Source organism: Podarcis liolepis (assembly GCF_965112155.1).
Source record: "Podarcis liolepis genome assembly, chromosome: 13".
Taxonomy (NCBI): Eukaryota; Metazoa; Chordata; class Lepidosauria; order Squamata; family Lacertidae; genus Podarcis; species Podarcis liolepis.
This window is the reverse complement of record NC_139573.1, coordinates 38,398,587-38,423,630: the sequence shown is the minus strand read 5'-3', so window position 1 is coordinate 38,423,630 and position 25,044 is coordinate 38,398,587. Positions and strand designations below refer to the sequence as shown.

General features: G+C 46.0%; 1 protein-coding gene across 3 annotated transcripts in view; it reads right to left on the bottom strand.

Annotated features, from left to right (window-relative positions):
- Positions 1 to 24,506, bottom strand: part of TRPM4 (transient receptor potential cation channel subfamily M member 4) — a 46,969-nt gene extending 22,463 nt beyond the window's left edge. Inside the window, exons 1-10 of one of the 3 annotated variants that reach the window (XM_083469479.1) lie at positions 24,135 to 24,506; positions 21,218 to 21,285; positions 13,563 to 13,740; positions 12,961 to 13,141; positions 8,725 to 8,891; positions 6,691 to 6,868; positions 4,565 to 4,629; positions 2,844 to 3,026; positions 2,537 to 2,636; positions 1,039 to 1,154 (exon numbers count right to left, since the gene is read on the bottom strand). In XM_083469479.1, coding sequence (XP_083325605.1) covers positions 1,039 to 1,154; positions 2,537 to 2,636; positions 2,844 to 3,026; positions 4,565 to 4,629; positions 6,691 to 6,868; positions 8,725 to 8,891; positions 12,961 to 13,090 — 939 coding nt within the window. In that variant the 5' untranslated portion in view covers positions 13,091 to 13,141; positions 13,563 to 13,740; positions 21,218 to 21,285; positions 24,135 to 24,506. The other 2 variants (XM_083469480.1, XM_083469478.1) reach the window with 2 other exon arrangements.
- Positions 24,507 to 25,044: the final 538 nt, after the last annotated feature.

Genomic DNA, 25,044 nt, shown 5'->3' with positions numbered 1-25,044 from the left:
ATCCCAGAAGCCAGAACAGCAAGAGGGATTGCTGCTTTCACTGCGCAGCGATCCCTCTTGCTGTTCTGGCTTCTGAGATTCAGAATATTTTTTTTCTTGTTTTCCTCCTCCAAAAACTAGGTGCGTCTTGCGGTCTGGTGCGTCTTATAGAGCGAAAAATACGGTAAGTATTTACCACCTCAAAGGAATGGCCAGGCTACCCAGAAAAGGCAATCAGATAAGGCATTATCAGGTATCCTGGCAGACAGGAGAGAAGCAACACACTCAAATTTCTGCTGGGGACCACCTCTTTCTGTGATGTATGTATGATGTTTTGGGGGGTGGTCTTGAGCTACAGGGTAGGCAATTTCAAAAGTCTATATAAGAGCTTGTACACCAATGTTCTGGGTTCCTCTCCTCCCTCCCTGCGTGGGGTGAGCGGGGGACCCTGTTGCAACAGTTTAATAAAGATCAGGCTTACTAGCTGCTTTGCTTCTCAATATTCTCTGGTTGGCCTCTGTTATTTTCTCCTACCAACAGAGAACCTCCTTAAGGACTCTGTATGGGCTCTTAGACACCCCATAAGGGAAAGGGAGCAATATTTTTCTTATAACATACAGTGGTGCCTCGCAAGACGAAAAGAATCCGTTCTGTGATTCTCTTCGTCTAGCGGTTTTTTTGCCTTGCGAAGCAAGCCCATTGACGGATTAGAGGATTAGCGCTATTAGCGGCTTTTAGCGGCTTATCAGTTTATCGGATCAGCTGATAAGCGGCTTAGCGGCTTAGAAAAGGGGGGGGAGGGGGGAAAAACCGCAGGAACTCGCAAGACATTTTTGTCTTGCGAAGCAAGCCCATAGGAGATTCATTGTGAAGCACCTCCAAAACGGAAAACTCTTTCGTCTAGCGAGTTTTACGTCTTGCGAGGCATTCGTCTTGCGGGGCACCACTGTATTGATATATCACCCAGCCCTAGTCTGCACCCAGCCCTGCAAAAGTCCCTTCCTCCATACCTTCTCTGCCTTTGCTTTCATCCTGCCCCCTCTTTCCCTGCTGACTCACCTCCCAGTCAACATCCCCACGGAACAGCTCGGTGCTAGCAATGTCCACACGGTTCCAGGCCACAGCCAGGTGCAACTCATCCAGGTAGCAGGTGGCCTCGCGCGATTGTTTACAGGCTGAAATAAGGGGAGAAGCAGAGACCTCCTTAGCCTTGGCTTCCCCTGTCTCCCTCTGCAGCACCGTAAATGGGGAGAGGATGGTGGGTGCGAGGAGAAGGGAATCCTTGTAAGGGAGAGGATAAATTCTCAGAAAAGGGAAACGAGATCTTTGCAAGGAGGAGATGTCTATGGGAAAGACTTAGTTTTGAAATGAAACACCAGGGTTACTTTGCTTGGATTAGCTACAGAAATTGAACCCCAAACTATATAATATGAAATAAGATGATGGGGTAGAAACCTTTTTTTTTAAAAAAAGAACTGGGATGGATTCTTAAACTGTTTTAACAGATTTGATCAAAATGTTTATGGGACATTTTGGGTACTTTTGTGGCTTACATTGATATAATAATTGATATCATGCCAATATGTTGCTTTGCAATACGTCAATCTATTTTAATTATTTGATTTTTATATTGAAAGCAACATTTAGGGTTGGCGTGTCATCAATGCTAGTCCAACTCAGGGTAAACCTATTGCAGCTTCTGGACACGGTCAACTTAGGTTCATTAAGTTCAGTGGAATTTAGATGGATACAACCCTCAAACAATTACCATATTTTTTGCTCTATAAGACTCACTTTTTCCCTCCTCAAAAGTAAGGGGAAATGTGTGTGCGTCTTATGGAACGAATGCAGGCTGCACAGCTATCCCAGAAGCCAGAACAGCAAGAGGGGTTGCTGCTTTCCCTGCGCAGCGATCCCTCTTGTTTTCTGGCTTCTGAGATTTTTCCTTGTTTTCCTCCTCCAAAAACTAGGTGCGTCTTGTGGTCTGGTGCGTCTTATAGAGCGAAAAATATGGTAACTGCAAGTTGGGAATGTTCAGCAAATCTCAGTACTGCTTGACTTCCTTTTGTGGTTCATATCCAGCCCATGTTAACTTTTTAAATATTGCAAGGGCTAGACAGGCACCACATCTGGAGGTTCCTTCTTTATGATGTTGGTGCTGCCCCAGAATTTCCCTCAACCACTGAGCGAAGGACTTTCTGGAATGTTAGCTAACTTCCATGACTGGGTTATTTTTCAGAGCTCAGGACTGAAGGTTAGTAGGAACCATTGACTGGAAAGGAGTTTGTATAAAACTTCTACAGCCCACTTTTATATTTAGGAAATATCCAACGCAAGAAGAGGTTGATTGGGGAGGTAAACCCCAAAGCCATGGATCAGCCAGAGTTATCTTAATTTTATAATGAAATGATTTTAGAATGTTGTACTATTTTATTGTTGTTAGCTGCCCTGAGCCCGGCTTTGGCTGGGGAGGGCGGGATATAAATAAAATTATTATTATTATTATTATTATTATTATTATTATTATTATTATTATTATCTGCTGTAGGATATTCACCTTTCACCAGCGCTTGGAGAAGGACAGTCTCAAACTCCTCGAGACCCTCCTGGTCTGAATAGATGGTGACCAGTTCCCTTAGAGCCCCAATTTGCTCCACCTGAGGGAAAAAAGAAGCATTGTCTTGGAGATCTGTGAGAGAAAATGAGATTCCCTTCCCCAGAGAGAGATTTTCAAGTGCCCATGACCCGAAGGACTGGTAATGGGAGGTCTCAAAGCCCCACAGGAAGGAATGTGAGTTCTGGGAAGCCCATGGAGAAAGAATAAGTTGTGAAGGGGGTCAGGGAGTTGCAGTTCTGGATCCTACCTCCTCTGCCAAGTCCTCCAGTTCATCGGCGGGGAACTTCCCCTGCATCTTCTTCATCGCCAGGGCCTTCATGGGCTCTCCAGGCTGTGTCTCCTGCAGCAACCCAGCTAAGCAGTCAGCTGCTCCTCCGGTTCCTGCCAAGAGCAGGCAAGGGATGGAGGCATGGACTGCATCAGAGACGCGCTGAGGGAAAAACAAGACAGAAGATGAGCCCCTCAGGAACCTACGAAGCCAGGGGCCGCAAAATGGTTTGGGCCAGTGGACACTAGGGATATCTCAGGTTCTCTCTGTTTTTCCTTTTCTCCGTTCTTGTTTTGTTTTCATTACCGTTCTGGCCTGAATATAAGCCACACTCCCTCCCCCCCCCCCCCGCAAATTCCAAAAGTTAAAGTGCGGCTTATATCCTTACGGTATGCAGCCAGGAGCGTGGGGCAAACAGCACCAGGAGTGCGGCAAAGCGGGGCCTGCCCCGCGCATAGTCCCCCCCCCCCCCGTGTGTGGGTTGGCTTGGCTAGGTGTGAACCTGAATCCTTTGAGGATGTTCAGAATGCACAGAATGTCTCCAAGTTCTGATGGATTTACTGCTTGTAAATAAACACTATTAGAAATAGAAGAGACAGTGTCTGGACTCTTCTCCTTCTCACACTCTTCTCCTTCTCACACGGAAGGCAACCGCTGCTACTCTGCTACTCTGCCTAGGTCATTTTCCACAGAGGTTTGGCCCAGGGGAAATGCACTGGACGGCAGATTTATTGAACACCCCGTCCTCTCCCCCAAGGCCGGGAAGGGAGACAGAGTGAGAAAGGGGAAAGGTCGCCAGCAATGCAATGCCCCCCCCCCCCCAGGATTCCACAAAGAGGTGTGTGCTTTAGAATGAGCTTTAAATGTTTGCAGCCGGAAAAAGCTAACTGGAAGCGGACTTTGACGTGAAAGGATTGTGAGCTCAGTTCAGTCATTGCACAGAAATCAAATTCTTAAGGTCAGAATGTGCTCAGAGGCACCCTGGTTGGTTTGTTTTTAAATTTCAGCTATGTCTTTTTCTCCTGGCTCCTGGTTTGTAGATTCTGAGGTTCTAGTAAAAAAAATTTAAAAATACAATGGGAACCTCAGTTTTCAAGCATCTCGGAAGCTGAACGTTTCAGTTTCGAACGCCAAAAACCCGGAAGTAATTGAATCTGTTTTTTAACGCGCCTCGGAAGTCAAACGGCTTCCGCGGCATGTTTTTCCATTTTCACCATTGAAATTGACATTCTCCCTTTGCGCCTCGGTTGTCGAACATTTCGGAAGCCGAACAGTCTTCCGGAACGGATTACGTTCGACAACCGAGTTTCCACTATAGATCTGGCAAACCTCGAGTCTGTCCACCTCACTTCCTACTGCCCCTTTTACCACGTTCACAGCGACCACTTCATTTGTGTCTCTCCTTCCCAACAGCTCGTTCTTTCAGGACTGGGTGTCTCCCGTAAGCCCATACCCTCCAAAAGGTCCAGGCCAATAGCCAGGATGATTGCGGGCCATGCTCCCGGGCGTGTCACGTGATCCCGTGTGAGATTGCAGTCCTTCCCAAAGGGTTCCCCCCCTCAATGCAATATCACAGCACCCAAAATGGCTGCCGTGCTCTCGTGCAAAAAAGCAGGGTGTCCTGTTTTTCCCAGGACAGTTGAGGGGTATGCAACTCTCTCCCCGTCCCACTTCCCTTCACAAGCTCTCACGCCCATTACCTTGAACATAGCCGAGTCCCCGCTGATGAGCAGCAGCAACACAGGAATCTCAATACTCCCAGCACCTGAAGGCAGCAGCAGTGAGATAAGGAGATTACACAAGAGAAACCTAATGATACAGGGCAAAACAAAGGACCAATATTTTGGCATACCAGGACAGAAATCTCTCACAAGGGAAGGTGGCCAGGGGTCTGGAAGTGTAGCAGCCACAGAATTCTGGGTACAGTCTTACCTCAGGTTACAGATGCTTCTGGCTGCCTTTTTTTAGGTTATGGACCCACCAAAACCCAGAAGTACTGGAACAGGTTACTTCCGGGTTTCAGCAGTTGTGCATGCGCAGAAGCACTAAATCGCAATCCGGGCGTGAGCAGATGCGCAGCTGAGGGTTGCAAACGCGCATCCCGCACGGATCACGTTCGCAACCCGAGCATCCACTGTAAATGCGTACAGTGGTACCTCAGTTTTCGAGCGTCTCAAAAGCCAAACGTTTTGGTTTTCGAACACCGAAAACCCGGAAGTGAATGCTTTCTTTTTCAAACGCGCCTCGGAAGTTGAACAGCTTCTGAGGTGCGTTTCTCAATTTTCTCCATTCCCTTTGCCGACAGCCCATTGCGCCTCGGCTGTCGAACGTTTCGGAAGTCGAACAGTCTTCCGGAACGGATTACGTTCCACAACCGAGGTACCACTGTATTAGTTAATGAGGCAGCAAACTCTGGCCTTGCTAAGGTGGCAATACTGTGCCTGAACCCTGCTGTTTCAAACAACAGATGGGGGGGAGCACAAACTGAATATTCCTCCAATACAAACAACAACAACACCCTCCGTGTAGAAACTTTGACGTTAGCGAGTACGTTCCTCCTAATCTTCAGCCTTCTCCTGAGCTGACAAAGTAGTTTGCTCGAGAAAACATTCCGTCATTTATGGGCTGAAGGGATACAGAACAGGTTTGCAAGTCGGAGAAAACTCAGGCCTCACCCCCAGGGATGTGGGAGACAGGCCTTTTTCCTATGGGGACACTGACCCAAACCCTCCCACCACCAGGTCTGGCACCGCTTGGCTCATTTAAGCGATACGAGGGCTTTCCCTCTGCAAAGGTTTGTGTCTCTAAGGAAGCTCACTGCTGTTGTCGCTAGGCTAACATAAAACAGAAGCAGCAGTAATAAGCGGTGCAGGTGAGGACACCTGGGGCAGGAACCTGAATAAACTATCTGACGTTTAGAAAGCATCTGAAGGCAGCCCTGTTTAGGGAAGTTTTTAATGACTGGTGTTTTAATGTATTTTTAATCTTCTGTTGGAAGCCGCCCAGAGTGGCTGGGGGAACCCAGCCAGATGGGTGGGGTATAAATAATAAATTATTATTATTATTAAACAGAATTTCAACTGGTCTACCCTGAGTAGGACCAGCATCACACACATCCCAATGTATTGTATTTGAATTTAAATTTGTTTTGTTTTTTGTTTTTCTGAAATGTTATTTTATTTCGATGCTTATTACATACAGAAAAAAGGGAACGATACTGAAAAGGGGGTACAACTTAAGAGGGGAGGGAAAAGGAAAGAGAATGAAATTTACACAATCTGTTATTAAGATAAAAATTTTGACAACAATTTATGATTACAATTTCATGCTACAATAAAAGTAAAAAAATCTCATTATCTTTTATACCCGACTTCCCATTTATTCCTTAATTCTTTTTACATAAATTTACTGCCATATCGAAACACTATTTTTTATGTTAATATTTTCACAATTCCTAAATGTTTATATTTATATAAGCAATTAATAAAAACTGCTGGGATCACTCAAAAGATGCTACAGATTTTAACATGTTATAATTGTGTTTAAGATATGTTCTGAAGGCCTCCCATTTTGATACAAATTCAATTCTCAGTTTATTTTTTCAGATAGACTATCTATGAATTTAAATTTAAATTACAGAAATCACCTCTAAATCTGCAACTGTACAAATACAGCATCATATGCAAACGTTAAATTCCTTTTCTTGAAAGAAATAAACTTGGCCTCTCCTCCTGATGCAATTCCTCTTTTGAGGCTGTGGAAGTTGCCACCCACCCCAAGGTAAGCCAAGGAAATGAAATCTTTGCGAACGAGGAAAGTGTCTTACCGCCAGCTCCCACTTTCTGCTGGGCAATGTAGCGTTCCAGACGGGCACGGAAGGAGGCCTCGCCGCCCACCCTGCCCTGCGTCCCGTTGTCCACCAAGAAGAAGGCAGAGTGGTTGGCATCCAGAGGGCAGTAAGGGGCAGAAGGGACTGTCCTGGGATAAAGTGCTGGGAACAAACCCTGCAGAAGGAGGGAAAAACAGGGAGCAAATGAAGGAAGGAGCCAGGGACTTTTAATCCAGAATGTGGCAGCTAGACTGGTGACTGGGAGTGGCTGCCAAGAACACATAACACCCGTCCTGAAAGACCTACATTGGCTCCCAGTATGTTTCCGGGAACAATTCAAAGTGTTGGTGCTGACCTTTAAAGCCCGAAACCAGGCATAGGCAAACACGGCTCTCCAGATATTTTGAGACTACAACTCCCACCATCCCTGACCACTGGTCCTGTTAGCTAGGGATGATGGGAGTTGTAGTCCCAAAACATCTGAAGGGCCAAGTTTTCCTATGCCTGCCCTAAACGGCCTCGGCCCAGTATACCTGAAGGAGTGTCTCCACCCTCATCATTCTGCCCGGACACTGAGGTCCAGCTCCGAGGGCCTTCTGGCGGTTCCCTCACTGCAAGAAGTGAGGTTACAGGTAACCAGGCAGAGGGCCTTCTCAGTGGTGGCACCTGCCTGTGGAACGGCCTCCCGCCAGATGTCAAGGAAATAAACAACTATCTGACTTTTAGAAGACATTTGAAGGCAGCCCTGTTTAGGGAATTTTTTAATGTCTGATGTTTTATCGTGATTTTAATATTCTGTTGGGAGCCGCCCAGAGCGGCTGGGAAGACCCAGCCAGATGGGTGGGGTATAAATAATAAATTATTATTAATATAATAGTTGGGTGCAGAGGAGAAGTGGGAGGCACCAGCTGGGGAGCCCCCAAGGGAAGAAGGCCCAGAGCCTGGGGGTTGGTGATGATGTGTGGTCAGAGGAAGAAGAGGGAGAAGACTGGGAGCAGGAGAGGTTTCGTAAGCTGAAGAGGTAACAGGGCTTAGTGAGCAGGGAGAGCCTGTGGCAGAGAGCAGTACAGAAGCAGAAGCAGAGGCTGGCCAAGATGCAGAGAAGCGACCAGCTTGTGAAGAAGCCAGGGAGTCCCAGCCCAGCTCCCCTCCTTGCTGGCATCCCAGAACCCAAAGAGGTGTGAAGAGGACAGAGCAAAGACAGACACGGCATGGTAGTCTCAGATTGCTCCGAAGGGACCCAGGAAGGGAGGAGACTTGGGAACCTGTGGGAAGGTGGTGACCTTCACTCCTGACTACCGTATTTTTTGCTCTATAACACGCACTTTCCCCCTCCTAAAAAGTAAGGGGAAATGTGTGTGCGTCTTATGGAGCGAATGCGGGCTGCGCAGCTGTCGCTGAAGCCAGGAGAGCAAGAGGGATCGGTGCGCACCGATCCCTCTTGCCCTACTGTCTTCAGGGATAGCGAAGCCTCTTCAGAGCAACGGGAGGAACGCACAGCTATCCCAGAAGCCAGAACAGCAAGAGGGATCGCTGTTTTCACTGCACAGCAATCCCTCTTGCTGTTCTAACTTCGCTTTGCTGGAGAGGCGCTGCGCAGAGAGGGAGAACTACGCAGCGCCCCTTCAGCAAAGCGGCAGGAGAAATGGAGCCCCTTCCATTTCTCCTCCTGCTTTGCTGGAGAGGCGCTGCACAGAGAGAGAATATTTTTTTCTTGTTCTCCTCCTCTAAAACTAGGTGCGTCTTTTGGTTGGGTGCGTTTTTTTATAGAGCAAAAAATACAGTGTACTTGCTTCATTTGGGCAAGATTGACCGGGAAGAGTTGCTGTGCTCACAAGACCTATCCTCCTGAGCTGATTTCGTTTCTTTGAATAAAGAGAGTTCACTGACACCATGTGAGTTATTGCTGACCTGCTCTTGACCTCCCCGCGCCCTGACAGAAGGACTGAAATAAGCTGCTGTGTCTTCCACGCTCATCCCATCACCTCTGTACCCATTTGCGGTCTTCTCTGTCACCCCCCTCTCCAATACCTTGGGGTTCACAAGACATTGGCGCTGCTCGACGATGCCCCACGGAGCAATGCCCATCGCCACCACATGGGTGCTGGGGTTAGAACTAGCGGTCGTGTGGTCCCTCACAGCTTCTCCAACATGGCGTCCGACGCCAGCTTGGAGTCCACCAGTCATAATCCAGGCACCTGTGTAGGAGTGGCAAAGCGTGTGTGAATTACAAAAGTGGCGTGTGTTACCAAAAAATAAAAATAAAGTATGGTATTGGAAATAAAACATTATCATCATCATCATCAATATTATCATCATCATCATCATCATCAATTATTTTTCATTTTGCCATTTTACAAATAATTCTACACAAAATTACATATCCAAAATTGCATATCTATCCCTATAATTTGGAAATTAATTTGGGAAGTGTCTCCGTTTCTGCAAAGTCCATCAGTTTTGTCTGCCACCCTTCCTTGGTTTTAGCTACATTTTCTTTCCATCTCTGTGCATATTATTATTAAAATATATTTTTTCAATATTCATTACACATTTAATCAATATTTATTTAAATATTGAAAGGTGGTGTGCTTGTCTGGGACCGTTGAAAGCAGCTGTCACGCTGCCTGCCCCTAGGCCACCCCCTTGCTAACAGGTGTAACCTGTTGTTATATTTGACAAATGACCACAAAAGACAGAGGATGCCAATCATTCACTTGAGACACACCTATTGGACAAAGAACAACCCCGTGACCCATACATAACCTGACTATCTCACAAATTACACACATACAAGCCAGGCTGGGAATGTCCCGCTGTGTACCCAGACCCTCTCTCCCTCTCTCTCAATAACCCACGCCCAGGCAAAGGGCTCACAACTGCTGCCATAAACACACCCCAAAACAGCACTCCTTCTCAAACATAAACACTGACAGGAATAAGAATAAGAAAAGCACACAAAACACCCTTCTGGAAGCAGCAGCTGTCGCTTCCTTCTCCTTCAGTCATGCACGCAAGCTTTCTTTGCAATAATCACGCCTTCCACAATGCAGGCAGGTCTCTCCTCCTTGTGAAATGTACAAAAGCAACCTCCTGCTTGAGCGCACTTCTGCAGCCGCAGAAACACATACCGCCTCCAAAGTAGAGTGGTACCTCTGGTTGTGAACGGGATCCATTCTGGAGCCCCGTTAGCAACATGAGCAGGACGCAACCCGTGTCTGCGCGTCTGCATGGGTCGCGATTTGCCGCTTCTGCGCATGACATCATTTTGAGTGTCTGCGCATGCTCGAGCGGAGAAACCCAGAAGTAACCCGTTCTGTTACTGCCGGGTCGCCGCGGGACATATCCTGAAAGAGTGTAACTTGAACCTGAACAAGAGGTATGATTGTACACCCCAAGTACACTGGGATCTTGGTCCTCAAACACCTTGGTACTCAAACACCTTGGAACCCAAACACTGGAAACCCAGAAGTAAGTGTTCCGCTTTGCGAACTTTTATCGGAAGCCGAACAGGCTCCGTTTTGAGTGTTATGCTTCCGGTTTGAGTGCCACACTTCCGTTTCGAGTGCCACAGTTCTGTTTTGAGCCATTATGCTGAGGTGTGTCTGTTTTTGCTACAGTGCTTCCTCAGGTTACAAACGCTTTGGGTTACAAACACTTCGGGTTACAAACTCCGCTAACCCAGAAGTAGTACCTCAGGTTAAGTACTTTGCCCAGGATGAGAACAGAAATTGTGCACTGGCGGCGCAGCGGCAGCAGGAGGCCCCATTAGAAAAAGTGCGCCTCAAGTTAAGGTTTCGGGTTAAGAACGGACCTCCAGAACGAATTAAGTCAGTAACCCGAGGCACGTACATTTTTTATTGCTTTCATTTTATGGATCAATGGTCTTGTTAAATAGTAAAATTCATGTTAAATTGCTGTTTTAGGGGTTGTTTTTTCAAGTCTGGAATGGATTAATCCATTTTTTTGCATTACTTTCTATGGGAAAGCGTGCCTTGGTTTTGGAACGCTTTGGTTTTGGAACGGCCTTCCGGAACGGATTAAGTTTGAGAACCAAGGTACCACTGTACCAAACAGAACTATGAAAAAGATTTTATATCCAGTGGCACGTAAGGATTTGATCACACACTCCAATGTTTTGCATGAAAAGCGGGACGTTCTCTCGCTTTAGAGTAGAATGTCCCTATTGTATTAATTCTTTTCAAAAATAATCCAAACAGTAGCTGGCAGGCAACAGCCTCCTCCTCTGTTGCCTCTCCCGCTCCTTCCTTTGCCTTCCCCTTATCGTTTATACTCCAACCAGAGGACATTAAAAGTCGTTGTAAACTAATAAAGAAATCCAGAGCCAAAGGAATGCACTAAAGCCAAGTAGACGTGCACAGGGTGGAAATAATTAATCACACAGGAGGAAAGAACAGCTTATTTTCTCGTTTTGAAGGGCAGCCTCATTAGAATTATTGCAGAATTACATGTAATTATTGCAGAATTACATGGAATCATAGCAGAATTACCTAGCAACGGCTTTCATTTTAGTGGGTTTCAATTAAATACTTCAAGTTTTTATAATTGGTTGTTAGCCGTCCTAAGCCCGGTCTTGGCTGGGGAGGGCGGGGTATAAATAAAATTTATTTATTTATATTATTATTATTATTATTATTATTATTATTATTATTATTATTATTGCTGCTGCTGTTGTTGTTGTTGTTGTTAGTAATAGCACCAAGACAGGTGGCAGTGTAGCCTTAGTGCCTTGGTCAGTCACCTATTTTTTCTAGAAGTCTTCCCCCAACTCCCCAACCCCAGCCTGCTGTCAAATTGCTTTTTATTGCCAAATAAACTTTTATTCCCATGTATTTGTCCAGGCTTTTTCAAGCATCAACTGTCATTCTGCCCTTCGGAGGCTTATGTATGCATTTACTTCCACCTCTCCTGTTTTACATGCTTATTGCCGTGATAGTTGATTTATTGTTTTAATTGTTTTGCTCATGTACAGCTCAGTGAGGTTGCTTTTGTTGTTGTTTACAGAATGGGTGAGGGAATCAGAGGACAGGATTTGTCCCACAGCCCATCCGTTGTTCTTTTTAAAATTATTTTGGTTTTTTTGTGTTACAGCTACACAGTGTAATAGCCACAGAATGAAGTTTACATGTATAATTCTTACATTTCCCCCTAGGTCAAAATTGAGCAATAACCCCCACAAAACCCTACTCAAGCGCCTTGCCTTTTGCTACGTTTTGTTGTGTGTGCGGGAGGGGGAAACTGTGGGGGAAATTGGTGCTGCATCTTTCAAGCTATCTTTTAGTAATACGTCTATAGCTGCAGCTACACGGTGCTTCCAGGACAGCCCCACAGAGTTCTCCAAGCATGAACGGGCCTTGAGGGATGCGGCAGGAGCTAGCGGCGTGCGGCTAGGAAGGTTCTGCTTTGTGATTGGTTCCTGTAGCGGCAAGGAAGCCCGGGCTGCGCTCCCCCCCCCCGGCCTTTGCTGTTGCTGCTGGAGGAGGCAACGGAAATGGCATAGACGAGCGCGCCGGGTCTTAAGAAACCTGCTCCTGCGGCTGAGAGCGGCTTTGCTTCTTCGCAGAAAGCATGTCGACAAAAATGTTTAGGAGTATGTGTGCCACTAAGTCAGATTCACAAAATGTTTAGGGGTACGCGTACCCCTGCGTTCCCCCACTGGATTGTTATAACAAAAGAAAGAAATCCCTATGGAAAAGCGTGTTTTAAAATTTCCTGCCCTCTGATGCCATCTGGTGTTGCATGTTTATAGAGCTTCCAAATCGCTGTTTCTTTACTAATGTTGACGATTCCCTTAATATTTTTTTTGTTTTATATACAGTACAGAGCAGGGGTCAGCAAACTTTTTCAGCAGGGGGCTGGTCCACTGCCCCTCAGACCTTGTGGGGGGCCTGACTATATGGGGGGGGGGGGGGTGAACGAATTTCTATGCCCCACAAATAACCCATTTTAAATAAAAGCACACATTCTGCTCATGTAAAAACACCAGGCAGGCCCCACAAAGAACCCAGAGATGCATTTTAAATAAAAGGAAACAATATATTCATGTAAAAACAAGCTGATTCCTGGTCCATCCGCTGGCCAGATTTAGAAGGGGATTGGGTCGGATCCAGTACTCATGGTACAGAGTATCAGCAGGACCAGGAATCACACTGGCCCCAGTGCAGTGCTTTGATCACATCAGTCTGAAACACCAGCGACGAACGCGCAAAAGTGTGGAATGAAAACAGGCCCCAGGGTGGTCCTTACCTGTGCTCTGGGCGGCTTTGACGAGCCCTTTTCTCAGCACATCCTTAAGCCAGGCCCTCACCCGTACCTCGCCTTCGCCCCCTACCACTGATACCACCAGGTTGGGGCGCGGGATTTTCCAGTGGTGCATTACCAGGCCGTAAGCAGCAGCAGGGTCAGACGTGTCAGACAGGCGAATGAACTGCAGTGGGAAGAGGAATGAGAATGTCGGCTTCAAGATCTCCACCCCCATCGTTCTGCCCGGACACTGAGGTCCAGCTCCGAGGGCCTTGTGGCGGTTCCCTTGCTGCGAGAAGCCAAGTTACTGGGAACCAGGCAGAGGGCCTTCTCGGTAGTGGCACTCGCCCTGTAGAACAACTACCAGACTTTTAGAAGACATCTGAAGGCAACCCTGTTTAGGGAAGTTTTTAATGTTTAATAGACTATTGTTGGAAGCCGCCCAGAGTGGCTGGAGAAACCCAGCCAGATGGGCGGGGTATAAAACAAACAAACAAACATAATTATTATTATTATTATTATTATTATTATTATTATTATTATTATTATCTTCGCCCATAACTCTGCCACCTCCATAATCTATCCCCTTCCAGGAAAAACCTTACCTTGCTGGGTCTGCGGCCAGTGCCCACAAACTTGACCTCGCCATAGGCATCGGTAGGCCCCTCTGTTGTGTGTTGGGCTGAGTCCCATTTGCTGACAATGGCTGCTCCAAAGGCATCTTCTGTGGCTACAGCGATGTGCTTGCTGCGAGGGCTGCCACACTGGCACAAGCAAGGACCCCTACAGAACGGGAAAGCACAAAGGGGAAATCTGAAAAAGGGTGTAAGGTAAAGGGACCCCTGACCGTTAGGTCCAGTCGCGGACGACTCTGGGGTTGCGGCGCTCATCTCGCTTTATTGGCCAAGGGAGCCGGCGTACAGCTTCCGGGTCATGTGGCCAGCATGACTAAGCCGCTTCTGGCGAACCAGAGCAGCACACGGAAACGGCGTTTACCTTCCCGCCAGAGCGGTACCTATTTATCTACTTGCACTTTGACGTGCTTTCGAACTGCTAGGTTGGCAGGAGCAGGGACTGAGCAACGGGAGCTCACCCTGTCACGGGGATTCGAACCGCTGACCTTCTGATTGGCAAGCCCTAGGCTCAGTGGTTTAGACCACAGCGCCACCCGCGTCCCGAAAAAGGGTGTACCCCTAAGTTTTGGGGGGGGCATAGACAAAAGCCTGTTCTCCTTTGGGTCCACACCCTGGGTCAAGAAGGGCCCCTGGCAGCTGAGAAAAAAGTATATATATAAAAAATGTACGTGTGGAGTTAGGAATGGTGGAGCAACTCCGTTTGCATTTAAATGCAAATCTATCGAATTTGCAGTTTCCGAAACACTAAGAGAACTAAAAACAAAAAAACACAGCCATCCTTCAAAATTCACACTTTTCCAAGTTTTGTGCAAAATCTGAGGGCCGCAGGGCGGTTTACAAAATCAAAACACAAAAACACGTACCATAGTAACAAACAAAAACAATACCCTCCCAGTTACAGGCCGTAGAATGTTTAATTAGCCAAAGGCCTGGGGGAAGAGGAATGTTTTTGCCTGGCGCCTAAAATTATGTAAGAAAAGGTGGCAGGTGAGCCCCCCTGAGGAGAGCATTCTGTAAGCGGGAAGCCACTGCAGAGAAGGCCCTGCTCTCAGGTTGCCTCTGAATTCTGCACCAACTGAAGTGCTTAAGATATCATTGACTTCCCTTTTTCTCTTTCCATTGTTCATTTTACATATCAAAAATCCCTGCATATTTTACAAAAACTATACCATTTAGTACAGTGGTACCTTGGGTTACATAAGCTTCAGGTTACAGACGCTTCAAGTTACAGACTCTGCTAACCCAGAAATAGTACTTCGGGTTAAGAACTTTGCTTCAGGATGAGAACAGAAATCATGCTCCGGCGGCGTGGCGGCGGCAGGAGGCCCCATTAGCTAAAGTGGTGCTTCAGGTTAAGAACAGTTTCAGGTTAAGAACGGACCTCCGGATCAAATTAAGTACTTAACCCGAGGTAGCACTGTATTCATTATTGCATCCATCAAAATTTATTTACACTGTTTATCTTAAAGCTGCCAGCGTTTCCAGCTGTACACAATTATTTCCTATATTCTCAATAAACGTTTTCCAATCTTCTTTAAGCATATGCTCTTCTTGTGCTCTTATTCTATATGTTAAGTCTGCAAGTTGTGAATACAGTGGTACTGTTCTCGAACTTAATCCATTTCGGGAGTCCGTTCGACTCCCGAAACGGTTCAAAAACCAAGGCGCAGCTTCCGATTGGCTGCAGGAGCTTCCTGCACTCAATCGGAAGCCACAGAAGCCGTTTCCGCCATTTGGCTTCCGAATGGCGTTCGCAAACCGGAACCCTCACTTCTGAGTTTGCGGCTTTCAGGAGCTGATTTGTTTGGAAGCCCAGCCATTTGAGAACCAAGGTACCACTGTATTCTGTCAACTTAAGTTTCCACACTGTCTTCAGTGGCAGCCCCACGTATAATGTGGTGCAGTAATTTGGCCTAGAGCAGGGGTCTGCAACCTGCGGCTCCGGAGCCGCATGTGGCTCTTTTAAACCTTTGCCGCGGCTCCGGGGCGGATACTAGAGAGGGGAGGAGGCTCATTGTGTGCCCCGACACTCCCCACTGTGGCGGGCGCTGTACTGGCTGTGACGTCGCATGGGGGCGGTGCGTGCATTAGTCCCGACGTCACCTTCCCGGTTTTGCGGCTCCCAGTTGTTGTTTTCATCGGAAACGGGTCCAAGTGGCTCTTTTTGTCTTAAAGGTTGCAGACCCCTGGACTAGAGGTTATCAGAGCATAGATGACAGACGTTAGGCTATTCCATTCCAGATAGGGGTGCAGGTGGACCACCAGCCAATGTTGATGAAAGGCACCTCGCACCACCAAGGCCAGGCGTCTGCAATTTTTTTCAGCAGGGGGCCGGTCCACTGTCCCTCAGACCTTGTGGGGGGCCGGACTATATTTTGAAAAAAATAATAATGAATGAATTCCCTATGCCCCACAAATAACTCAGAGATGCATTTTAAATAAAAGCACACATTCTACTCATGTAAAAACACCAGGCAGGCCCCACAAATAACCCAGAGATGCATTTTAAATAAAAGGGCACATTCTACTCATGTAAAAACACGCTGATTCCCGGACCGTCCGCAGGCCAGATTTAGAAGGTGATTGGGCTGGATCCGGCCCCCGGGCCTTAGTTTGCCTACCCATGACCAAGGCCTTCTGGACAGCAATGGATTGAGAAGTACAGTGGTACCTTGCAAGACGAATGCCTCGCAAGACAAAAAACTCGCAAGACGAAAGGGTTTTTGGTTTTTTGAGTTGCTTCGCAAGACGATTTTCCCTATGGGCTTGCTTCGCAAGACAGAAACGTCTTGCAAGTTTGTTTCCTTTTTCTTAACACCGTTAATACAGTTGCGACTTGACTTCGAGGAGCAACTCATAGAACACGGTGTGGTAGCCTTTTTTGAGGTTTTTAAAGACTTTGGTGACTTTTGAAGCTTTTCCAAAACTTTCCCGACACCGTGCTTCGCAAGACGAAAAAAATCGCAAGACGACAAAACTTGCGGAACGAATTAATTTCGTCTTGCAAGGCACCACTATACCCCAACCTGCATACCTGCTCCTTTAGAGGGAAAGTATGGTAACTCCATCAATAGCAGGCAACCTTCCTATTCATCTGATCTAGGGAACCACCCACTAACAGTGTCTCCCGTCTTATCTGGCTTGAGCTTCAGTTTATTGGCTCTCATCCACTACCAAGGAAATGCCTTTAGGACTTAGGTATCTTGTGTGGGGACCTGATATATCTTGTCTTTCGCGCGCACATGCATTTTCATGTACACGAACACTAAGTATGTACTCTCCAGTCATGTGCAGCCTTTGATTCTCACCCATCGGTGAGATTCACATTGAACTGTTAGCTATAACCGAAACAAAATTTTAAAAAATTCCTTCCGGTAGCCCCTTATAGACCAATAATACAGCAAGCACAGACAATAATACTTAGCATGGACGCTGGCACCAGAGCCTGCAATAAACCCAGATGCCAACTTTGCTGCCACATACACCCAGACAACACCATCACTGGACCCAACAACATCAAACATACCATCTCAGGCCTATTTAATTGCTCATCTTCTAACACTGTGTATGACATCAAATGCCAACAGTGCCCTTCAGCTCTCTGTATTGGACAAAGAGGCCTACAAACCCTACGCCAAAGGATAAATGAACATAAATCTGATATCAGGAATCACAAGACAGAGAAACCAGTAGAAGAACACTTCAATCTCCCAGGACATTCTATGCAAGATCTCAAAGTAGCTGTCTTATTACAAAAGAATTTCAGAAAGAGAAGTTGCTGAATTGCAACTTATTACCAAACTTAAAACCATGGAGAGACCTGGTCTAAATAGAGACATTGGATTCTTATCTCATTATACATGATAAAGCTATTTTTAGCTATCTCACCCCTTGCTTTTTCCTGTAAGATCAATTGCGGTCGTTAACAGTCATCAACAGGTTTACCACACCTATCAGCCAATCACCCATTCCCATCAACCTTCTGAGTAATATATATCTCACTATATATAAGGGTCTGGTGCATAGCTGTCAACGTTTCCCTTTTTAAAATGGAAATTCCCTTATTCCGAATAGGATTACTCGCAAGAAAAGGGAAAAGTTGACAGCTATGGTCTGGTGACTTCTGTTTCAGTGTATCTAAGGAAGTGTGCATGCACATGAAAGCTCATACCAATAACAAACTTAGCTGGTCTCTAAGGTGCTACTGGAAGGATTAAAAAAAAAATTGTTTCAACTACGGCAGACCAACACAGATACCTACCTTTAACTGTTAGCTATAACAACATTGTAGGAGAAGTTTGCTTGTTTAATGCTTTTGAGTGCAAATAGTATCAGATCCAGGCTGTGTGCCTAGGCAAATTATTTCCTAGCTTAAATGCACGGTGCTCACCTGTACCACTTCCCCTCAAGCCAGCTCATAGCGTACAGTACTGAGACACTGAACATAGAAAAATGTGTTTTGAGTCGATACAGTTCTGCAGTGGACACAAACAGAGCCAACAACATAACTTATGAAAAAAGGAAACTCTTGCGATCAAATTACTTGCACCACTAGTGCAAGTCGGTCATTTTAGACTCTGGACTTAACAGCCTTAGGTCACGTCTGCAGCATATATTTAAAGCGCTCTGATGCCCACTTTAACAGCCATGGCTCCCTCTGCCAAGAATCCTGGGAACTGTAGTATGCTGAGGGTTATTAGGAGATGTGCGGCAGAGGAAAGTGAGGGGCAGATGGAGCTTGTCCACCTAGGAAGGTACCCCATCGAGGAGAAGGAATACTCTGATCCTTCACTTCCTTGCAGGATAATCGTTTGGAGAAGAAAAGGCTAAATCTAAAGTGGAGTCCCTAAGATGGTTGGGTGGCGTCTTGTATGCCTCCATCCTGCAACGTCTGCAACTAAGCTGGTGCCAAACGTATTGCGCTGCTTTCCTTTGGACCACATCAGCGAGTCTTGTCATCTGGGCAGCCCAGGACCTCTAGACACACGTCCCAGGGAGGTCACTTGGGTCCTGCTCATGCAGCTGTTTGACTTCACTCCCGGAGGCGGACTCCATTGTCTCTCGAGACAGATAGGTAAAAGGTAAAGGGACCCCTGACCAGTAGGTCCAGTCGTGGCCGACTCTGGGGTTGCTGCACTCATCTCGCTTTATTGGCCGAGGGAGCCGGTGTACAGCTTCCGGGTCATGTGGCCAGCATGACTAAGCTGCTTCTGGCGAACCAGAGCAGCGCACGGAAACACCGTTTACCTTCCCGCCGGAGCGGGACCTATTTATCTACTTGCACTTTGATGTGCTTTCAAACTGCTAGGTTGGCAGGAGCAGGGACTGAGCAACGGGAGCTTACCCTGTTGCGGGGATTCGAACCGCTGACCTTCTGATCAGCAAGTCCTAGGCTCTGTGGTTTAACCCACAGCGCCACCCGCGTCCCTCTCTCGAGACAGATAGATGCCAACAAAAAAATTACACGGAACTACGATTCCCAGCATGCTTAACAAACTGCATTTCCCATTATTATTATTATTATTAGGCAGCTGTGTGTGAGAGCCATGTCAGCTAAAATGACATGAAGAATGCTTTAAATGTGCAATGTGGGTGTGACTCTAGGCACTCATCACAACCTTTCGAAGGTAATGTCTCCTCCTGGCCTCCTGCTCCAAAGTCCTGCTCTGGTGGCACCAAGGAGTCTACTAATCCGTTTACTAACACACACCCTTCTTCAGAAATCAATACCAGCACGATTGCAGAGGAGGCTACATTTTTAAGCAAGCTGTTAACAGGCTGTGTGTGGTAACGGTGTGCAGCACAGCTACAGTTCCATGATATGAGAGTTGCAGCATTGCAAGAATAGACGAGTTTCCCAGTTTTCGTTTGTAAAATGTAGGAAGGGGTGCAATGTGTGTGTGTGTGTGTGTGTGTGTGTGTGTGCGTGTGTGTGTGTGTGTGTGTGTGTGTGTGTGTAAAGGGGAGAGATGATGGAAATCGGTGTATGCATATGTATACACTGGTCCATGGGGTCACGAAGAGTCGGACACGACTAAACGACTAAACAACAACAACATACGTATACACACACACACATATGTATACAGTGGGGTGGCCATGTGTCCCACTTTACAGGAAGCAGTCCTCTCTTGGAAAGGCTACCTGATCCAAGTCTGAATTAAAAACAAAGAACTATACAAAGGGACGGCAAGGGCCTTGAAGCTAACCATCATTACCATATTATTTGCTCTATAAGACTCATTTTTTCTCTCCTAAAAAGCATGGGGAAATGTGTGTGCATCTTATGGAGCGTATGCAGGCTGCGCAGCTATCACAGAAGCCAGAACAGCAAGAGGGATTGCTGCTTTCACTGCGCAGCGATCCCTCTTGCTGTTCTGGCTTCTGAGATTCAGAATACTTTTTTTCTTGTTTTCCTCCTCCAAAAACTAGGTGCATCTTGTGGTCTGGTGCGTCTTATAGAGTGAAAAATACGGTACTTAGCAGCACCTAGATCAGCCTTTCTCAATCTGTGGGTCCCCAGATGTTGTTGAACTACAACTCCCATCACCCCTAGCTAGCAAGGTCATAGCTCAGGGATGATGGGAGTTGTAGTCCAACAACATCTGGGGATCCACAAGTTGAGAAAGGCTGATCTAGATAGTGCAGCAAGCAAGCACTCAGGTCACCTGGCCCCATTCCCCTTCCCCTTTCCGCAAAATGCCCTGCATTTGTATTTAAATTGTAGCAATTATTTCTAAAATTGCATCTAAACCTAACAAACCAGCATACACAAATTATGTGCCAATTTAATGCTGATTTGTGTCCTCTTTAAATGCATTTCCTCTCTGGTTGTTGTTGTCTGGCGATGTGTAAGTGGTCATCCTAACACAGAGAAACCACTGGAGGAAACTGATGCCAAGAGGTGTTAGGCAGAAAACGCAATGGATTGGGAACAGGATGCAAACACGAGGAATCATAGAGATGCAGCTAATATCTGACAGTGCTGGGAGGAAGCAGAAAATAAGCTAGGAGTGCAATATAGGAGTGACCAAGGAGTAGGGAAATATGTCTGTTTCAGTTTCTCATCTTTCCAGTCTTAGGTTTGCACATCAGTTTTAGGGGGAAAGAAGTTTTTAAACGTTTCCACATCAGTTTTTAAAAGTCCTTATCGGCATTTTAGAGCAAATATTCAATTCATCAGAATTTTAGTGCAATTTTCTCCCAAGCTACACATGCTTCCATGCAATTTCCCCTGAGTATTCATTTTTGCAAAGCAGTTCCTCCTAATTTTTTAGTATGTCGTTTTCACTAACATAGGCATTCACCTGTTAGCGTGTGTGTGTGTATGTGTGTACACATACACACACATTTTGTACGTGGCTGAGAACTACATTGCAAAATTCAGAGAAGTGAAAATTCCAAAGAACAGCTGCGCTGTGGTTTTTATATTGTTTCGGAAAGTGTGAACCGGCTAAGTTTGCCATTTAAAAGCGAACAGAGTCAGATCCCTCCCCCACCCGTAGCAGAAGCACAGGAGAAGGGGAGGGTTATGATAACACATACCCTAGGATCTGGAAGTTGGGGTTTCACACTATTGCCTATTCTGAATCTTGATGAGGGCAATAAAACCAGGCTTTACTCACCCAAGTTCCCCCGGTTGCTCAATAAACGTGGTGCAGACTTTCTTCTTGAAGAGTTTGCGGATCCATGCCTACGGAGAAATCGGGAGTTATGGACACAACAGTCCTGGAAACCCAACAGCCCAGGCCCGTAACTTGGATCACCCACAAAACCGTCAGGGATCTGTACCTGGTCTTTCTTGATAGAATTGGCCATGGAGCGGAAGAATGGGGCACAGCCGCTGCCAGATTGCAGCCGGCGTTTCTCCAGGCACTTTCTCTGGTGTCTCACCCGGAATGAGTAATTGAAAGACCGAGCAAGGTAGAGACAGCTTCAGATCCCACCCACAGGCGGCGGCAGAACCCCACCCTACCTTGGAACTTGCCTGACTGGAAAAACGCTTCAGAGAGAAGTATAGAGTTCACCGGGGCAGATTTTGATCACAGTTACTTTCACAGCAATGCTTGAATTATTGGGGTGCGTGCGTGTGCTTCCAGGGATAGCCACTCCTTTAGTCCTCTTTGTTTTCGTCACAATCGCACCCCCCTTCCCGCAAGCCATGTTCGGTTCAACTCATTCAGCCAAGTTTTGAGAAATGGAGATAAGTAATTATGTGTGAGCTGGCGTTCTTTCATAATTAAGTTTGATGTTCACTTTCCTACTTTTCCACCACCAAACCCCACAATTTGCTTTAAACAAGGAGTGTTGTGTTGAGAAGTGGCCAAGTTTATAATTCTTTGAATATATCTCAAAGCCTCTGGCTGTTGGGAGGTTACACCTCTTCCCACCAGGAAGAATATACAGTGGTACCTCAGGTTAAGTACTTAATTCATTCCAGAGGTCCGTTCTTAACCTGAAACTGTTCTTAAACTGAAGCACCACTTTAGCTAATGGGGCCTCCTGCTGCTGCCGCGCCGCCGAAGCACGATTTCTGTTCTCATCCTGAAGCAAAGTTCTTAACCTGAAGCACTATTTCTGGGTTAGCGGAGTCTGTAACCTGAAGCATATGTAATCTGAAGTGTATGTAACCCAAGGTACCACTGTAATAGCATGGTAAAGACGAGGCTGGCTCCATCCATTGGCTAAATAAGGAACAGCTTGCTTTCCTCTTCCCTCCCCAATCCTTTTTCCTTTTGCACTGTATTCACAACTATGCCATACATTTGAAGCACATGACTTTTCCCAAATAATCCTGGGAATGAGAGCTACAGTTCCCAGCACACTTAACAAACTACAGTTACCGGGATTCTTTGGGGAAAGCTATGCAGATGGTGTAAAGCAGTCCCTTGTCTCGCCTTCTTTCACAATCCTCTGTCATCAGCTATGTGCCTGTTGCCTTTTCCACTCTGCTGATAACTTAGGGTTGCCATATTTCAGGAAGTAGAAATCAAAAGTTGTTGAGCTTCTCTCTCCCCCCCCCTTTAGGGGCCAAAGTTGTTGAGTCCCCCCCCCCCCCCAAAAATGAGCTTTTTTGCACGATCTCCATCCCCCCAAAGTTGTTGAGCCATTTTTAAACATTTTCAGCATAAAACCCAACTTCCACAATGGGTTGCCGGACATTTAAATCAGCTGACGAAAATTCTGCCTGGACGTGACTCTTAACCAAACAATTAAACCCCTGTGTTGCAAACAATTATCAGTAATTATCAGAAATCTTATAAATCTCTGGAAATTTTTGTTTTGCAGAGAGTACATAATTCATATATTTCATACTGTTCAGTGTTCTGTATAGATTATATAAAGAGTTTATATTGACAAAGCATTGTGGTACTTGGTCATCGTGTTGCCTTGGATATTACTGGTTGTGACTCTTAGCAGCCAATCCAAAGAACTTTATTGTACTAGTCATTGGCCATGACAAATTTGAATCAAAAATAAACACAAGCAAAACGGGTGTCGCTCCACAAATAATGGTCTCTATTTATCTGCGTCCCTATTACAGTTCACTGCTATATTGCCCAGGGTCTTCTTTCAGATCTTTTGGGCCACCAAAGTAAAAAAGGGCAGCTTTATGAGTCACTGAAACGCTTACATTGCTGAGAAGCCATAGACGGCAAGGTGAGAAACTGCCTCCTGGGTCCAGTGTATATTGTGCAATATAGTAAAAAGTGCAAGAAGTCATCCACCTGCGGTTGCCCACATATACAGAGTCTGTCTTCGTACAGCGCCCTGTTATATCGTCCGTCTAGAACAGTGGAAGGCATAGCTTGAAAACACAGCTCAGTAAAAGCGAATCTAAGTGAGGCTAGCTGGAGATTTGGCTCTAAAATGGACTGTTTTTAGAAGAAATAAAAAAATTCCTTCCAGTAGCACCTTAAAGACCAACTAAGTTAGTTCTAGGTATGAGCTTTCGTGTGCATGCACACTTCTTCAGATACCCTTCTTCTTGGTATACACTTCTTGGTATCTGATACACTTCTTGGGATCTGAAGAAGTGTGCATGCACACGAAAGCTCATACCTAGAACTAACTTAGTTGGTCTTTAAGGTGCTACTGGAAGGAATTTTTTTATTTTGACTATGGCAGACCAACACGGCTACCTATCTGCAACTGTTTTTAGAAGAGGAAGCCAAGAAGCATTCAGAGGACTTGATTGCTTGCAGATCACATGGTGATTCTGTCCAGACTTTCGGCAGCCAAATCCTGGCATTGTCTGGGAAATTCCGGATGTATGGCAGCCCTATAACTTCTTCCACCTTCTCACACATTTCAAGTCGTTCAAAGAAGCAAAGAGAAGGTAGAAGGTGAGAAGTAAAGATTCAAACAAGCCCCGAGCCAAACTGAGCACATTTGGAAGGCCTTGGGCCTTGGATGAGTTGGGTACACACAGCCACAAACTGATGTGAGTCTGGTTTGATTGGCCCACAGAGATCCATGGCTGTCGGGGGGGGGGGGGGAGGAAGGAAGGACAGAGCAAGAAAACCACACAAAAAGACTTACCTGACCAGCTGTTGCATCTTCCTAGAAGGCCCTATATTGCAGCTCTCCTTCCTGTCTGATCTGCTGCCCTGCAGGTTCAGTGCTTCCTCTTGTGAAAAAACACCACACAGGGTTATATTCTCCTGCTTAACTCATAATAAATCTTGGTTTGAAGTGCAAGAATAATAACATTTGTTAGATAGAAAACCAGGCCCAGCAAACATTTGGGCATTTGTGAACCTGATAGGTTGATATATGGGCCTCCTAATTTTGAGGTCCTGCGACATCACTAATAATTGTAAGAAGTGATTTTAAAAAATACCAGTCTCCTCCAGGAGATAAAGCCAGGCTGGTAGATGCTTAGTTTAAAAGAAGCTTGCTTGTGTCTCAAAGTAGTTGGGATCAAATACAACTCCCCCCCCCCCAAAAAAAAAGCAAATGGAAACCTGACCTGGATGTAAATTACCAGAGAGGCTGCTAAGAAAATACATTGACTTGGTCACAAACATCCTTTCAGCATATTGCCTGTTACGTTGTGGGTGAACATATCAGACGACACAGCGATTCTTCAAACAGCTCTTGTTTATTCACAGGCCAGGACAGAACAGAACTGAACTGAAGGGTTCAGTCAGCCTGCTTATATAGAGCTCCAGTACAACGTAACTGTAACAACTTTCTGTAACTATCTAATCACTGAATGTCACTTTCGATCCCTTATTTGCATATGTGGACCTGAACTATCTACAGTATCCCCCTGCTGGCCCAGGGTGAGAACTTCAGTACATAACATTGCCCACTCAAAAAGGCTGATCAATTAAACTTCAGAGCACAGCTAAAGAAATCTGCACAGCCAAGTCAACACCTGCTTGCAGAATGAAGTGGGAATGAGGCGAACTAGACTGCATCACATCAGATTGCACGTTGGCAAACT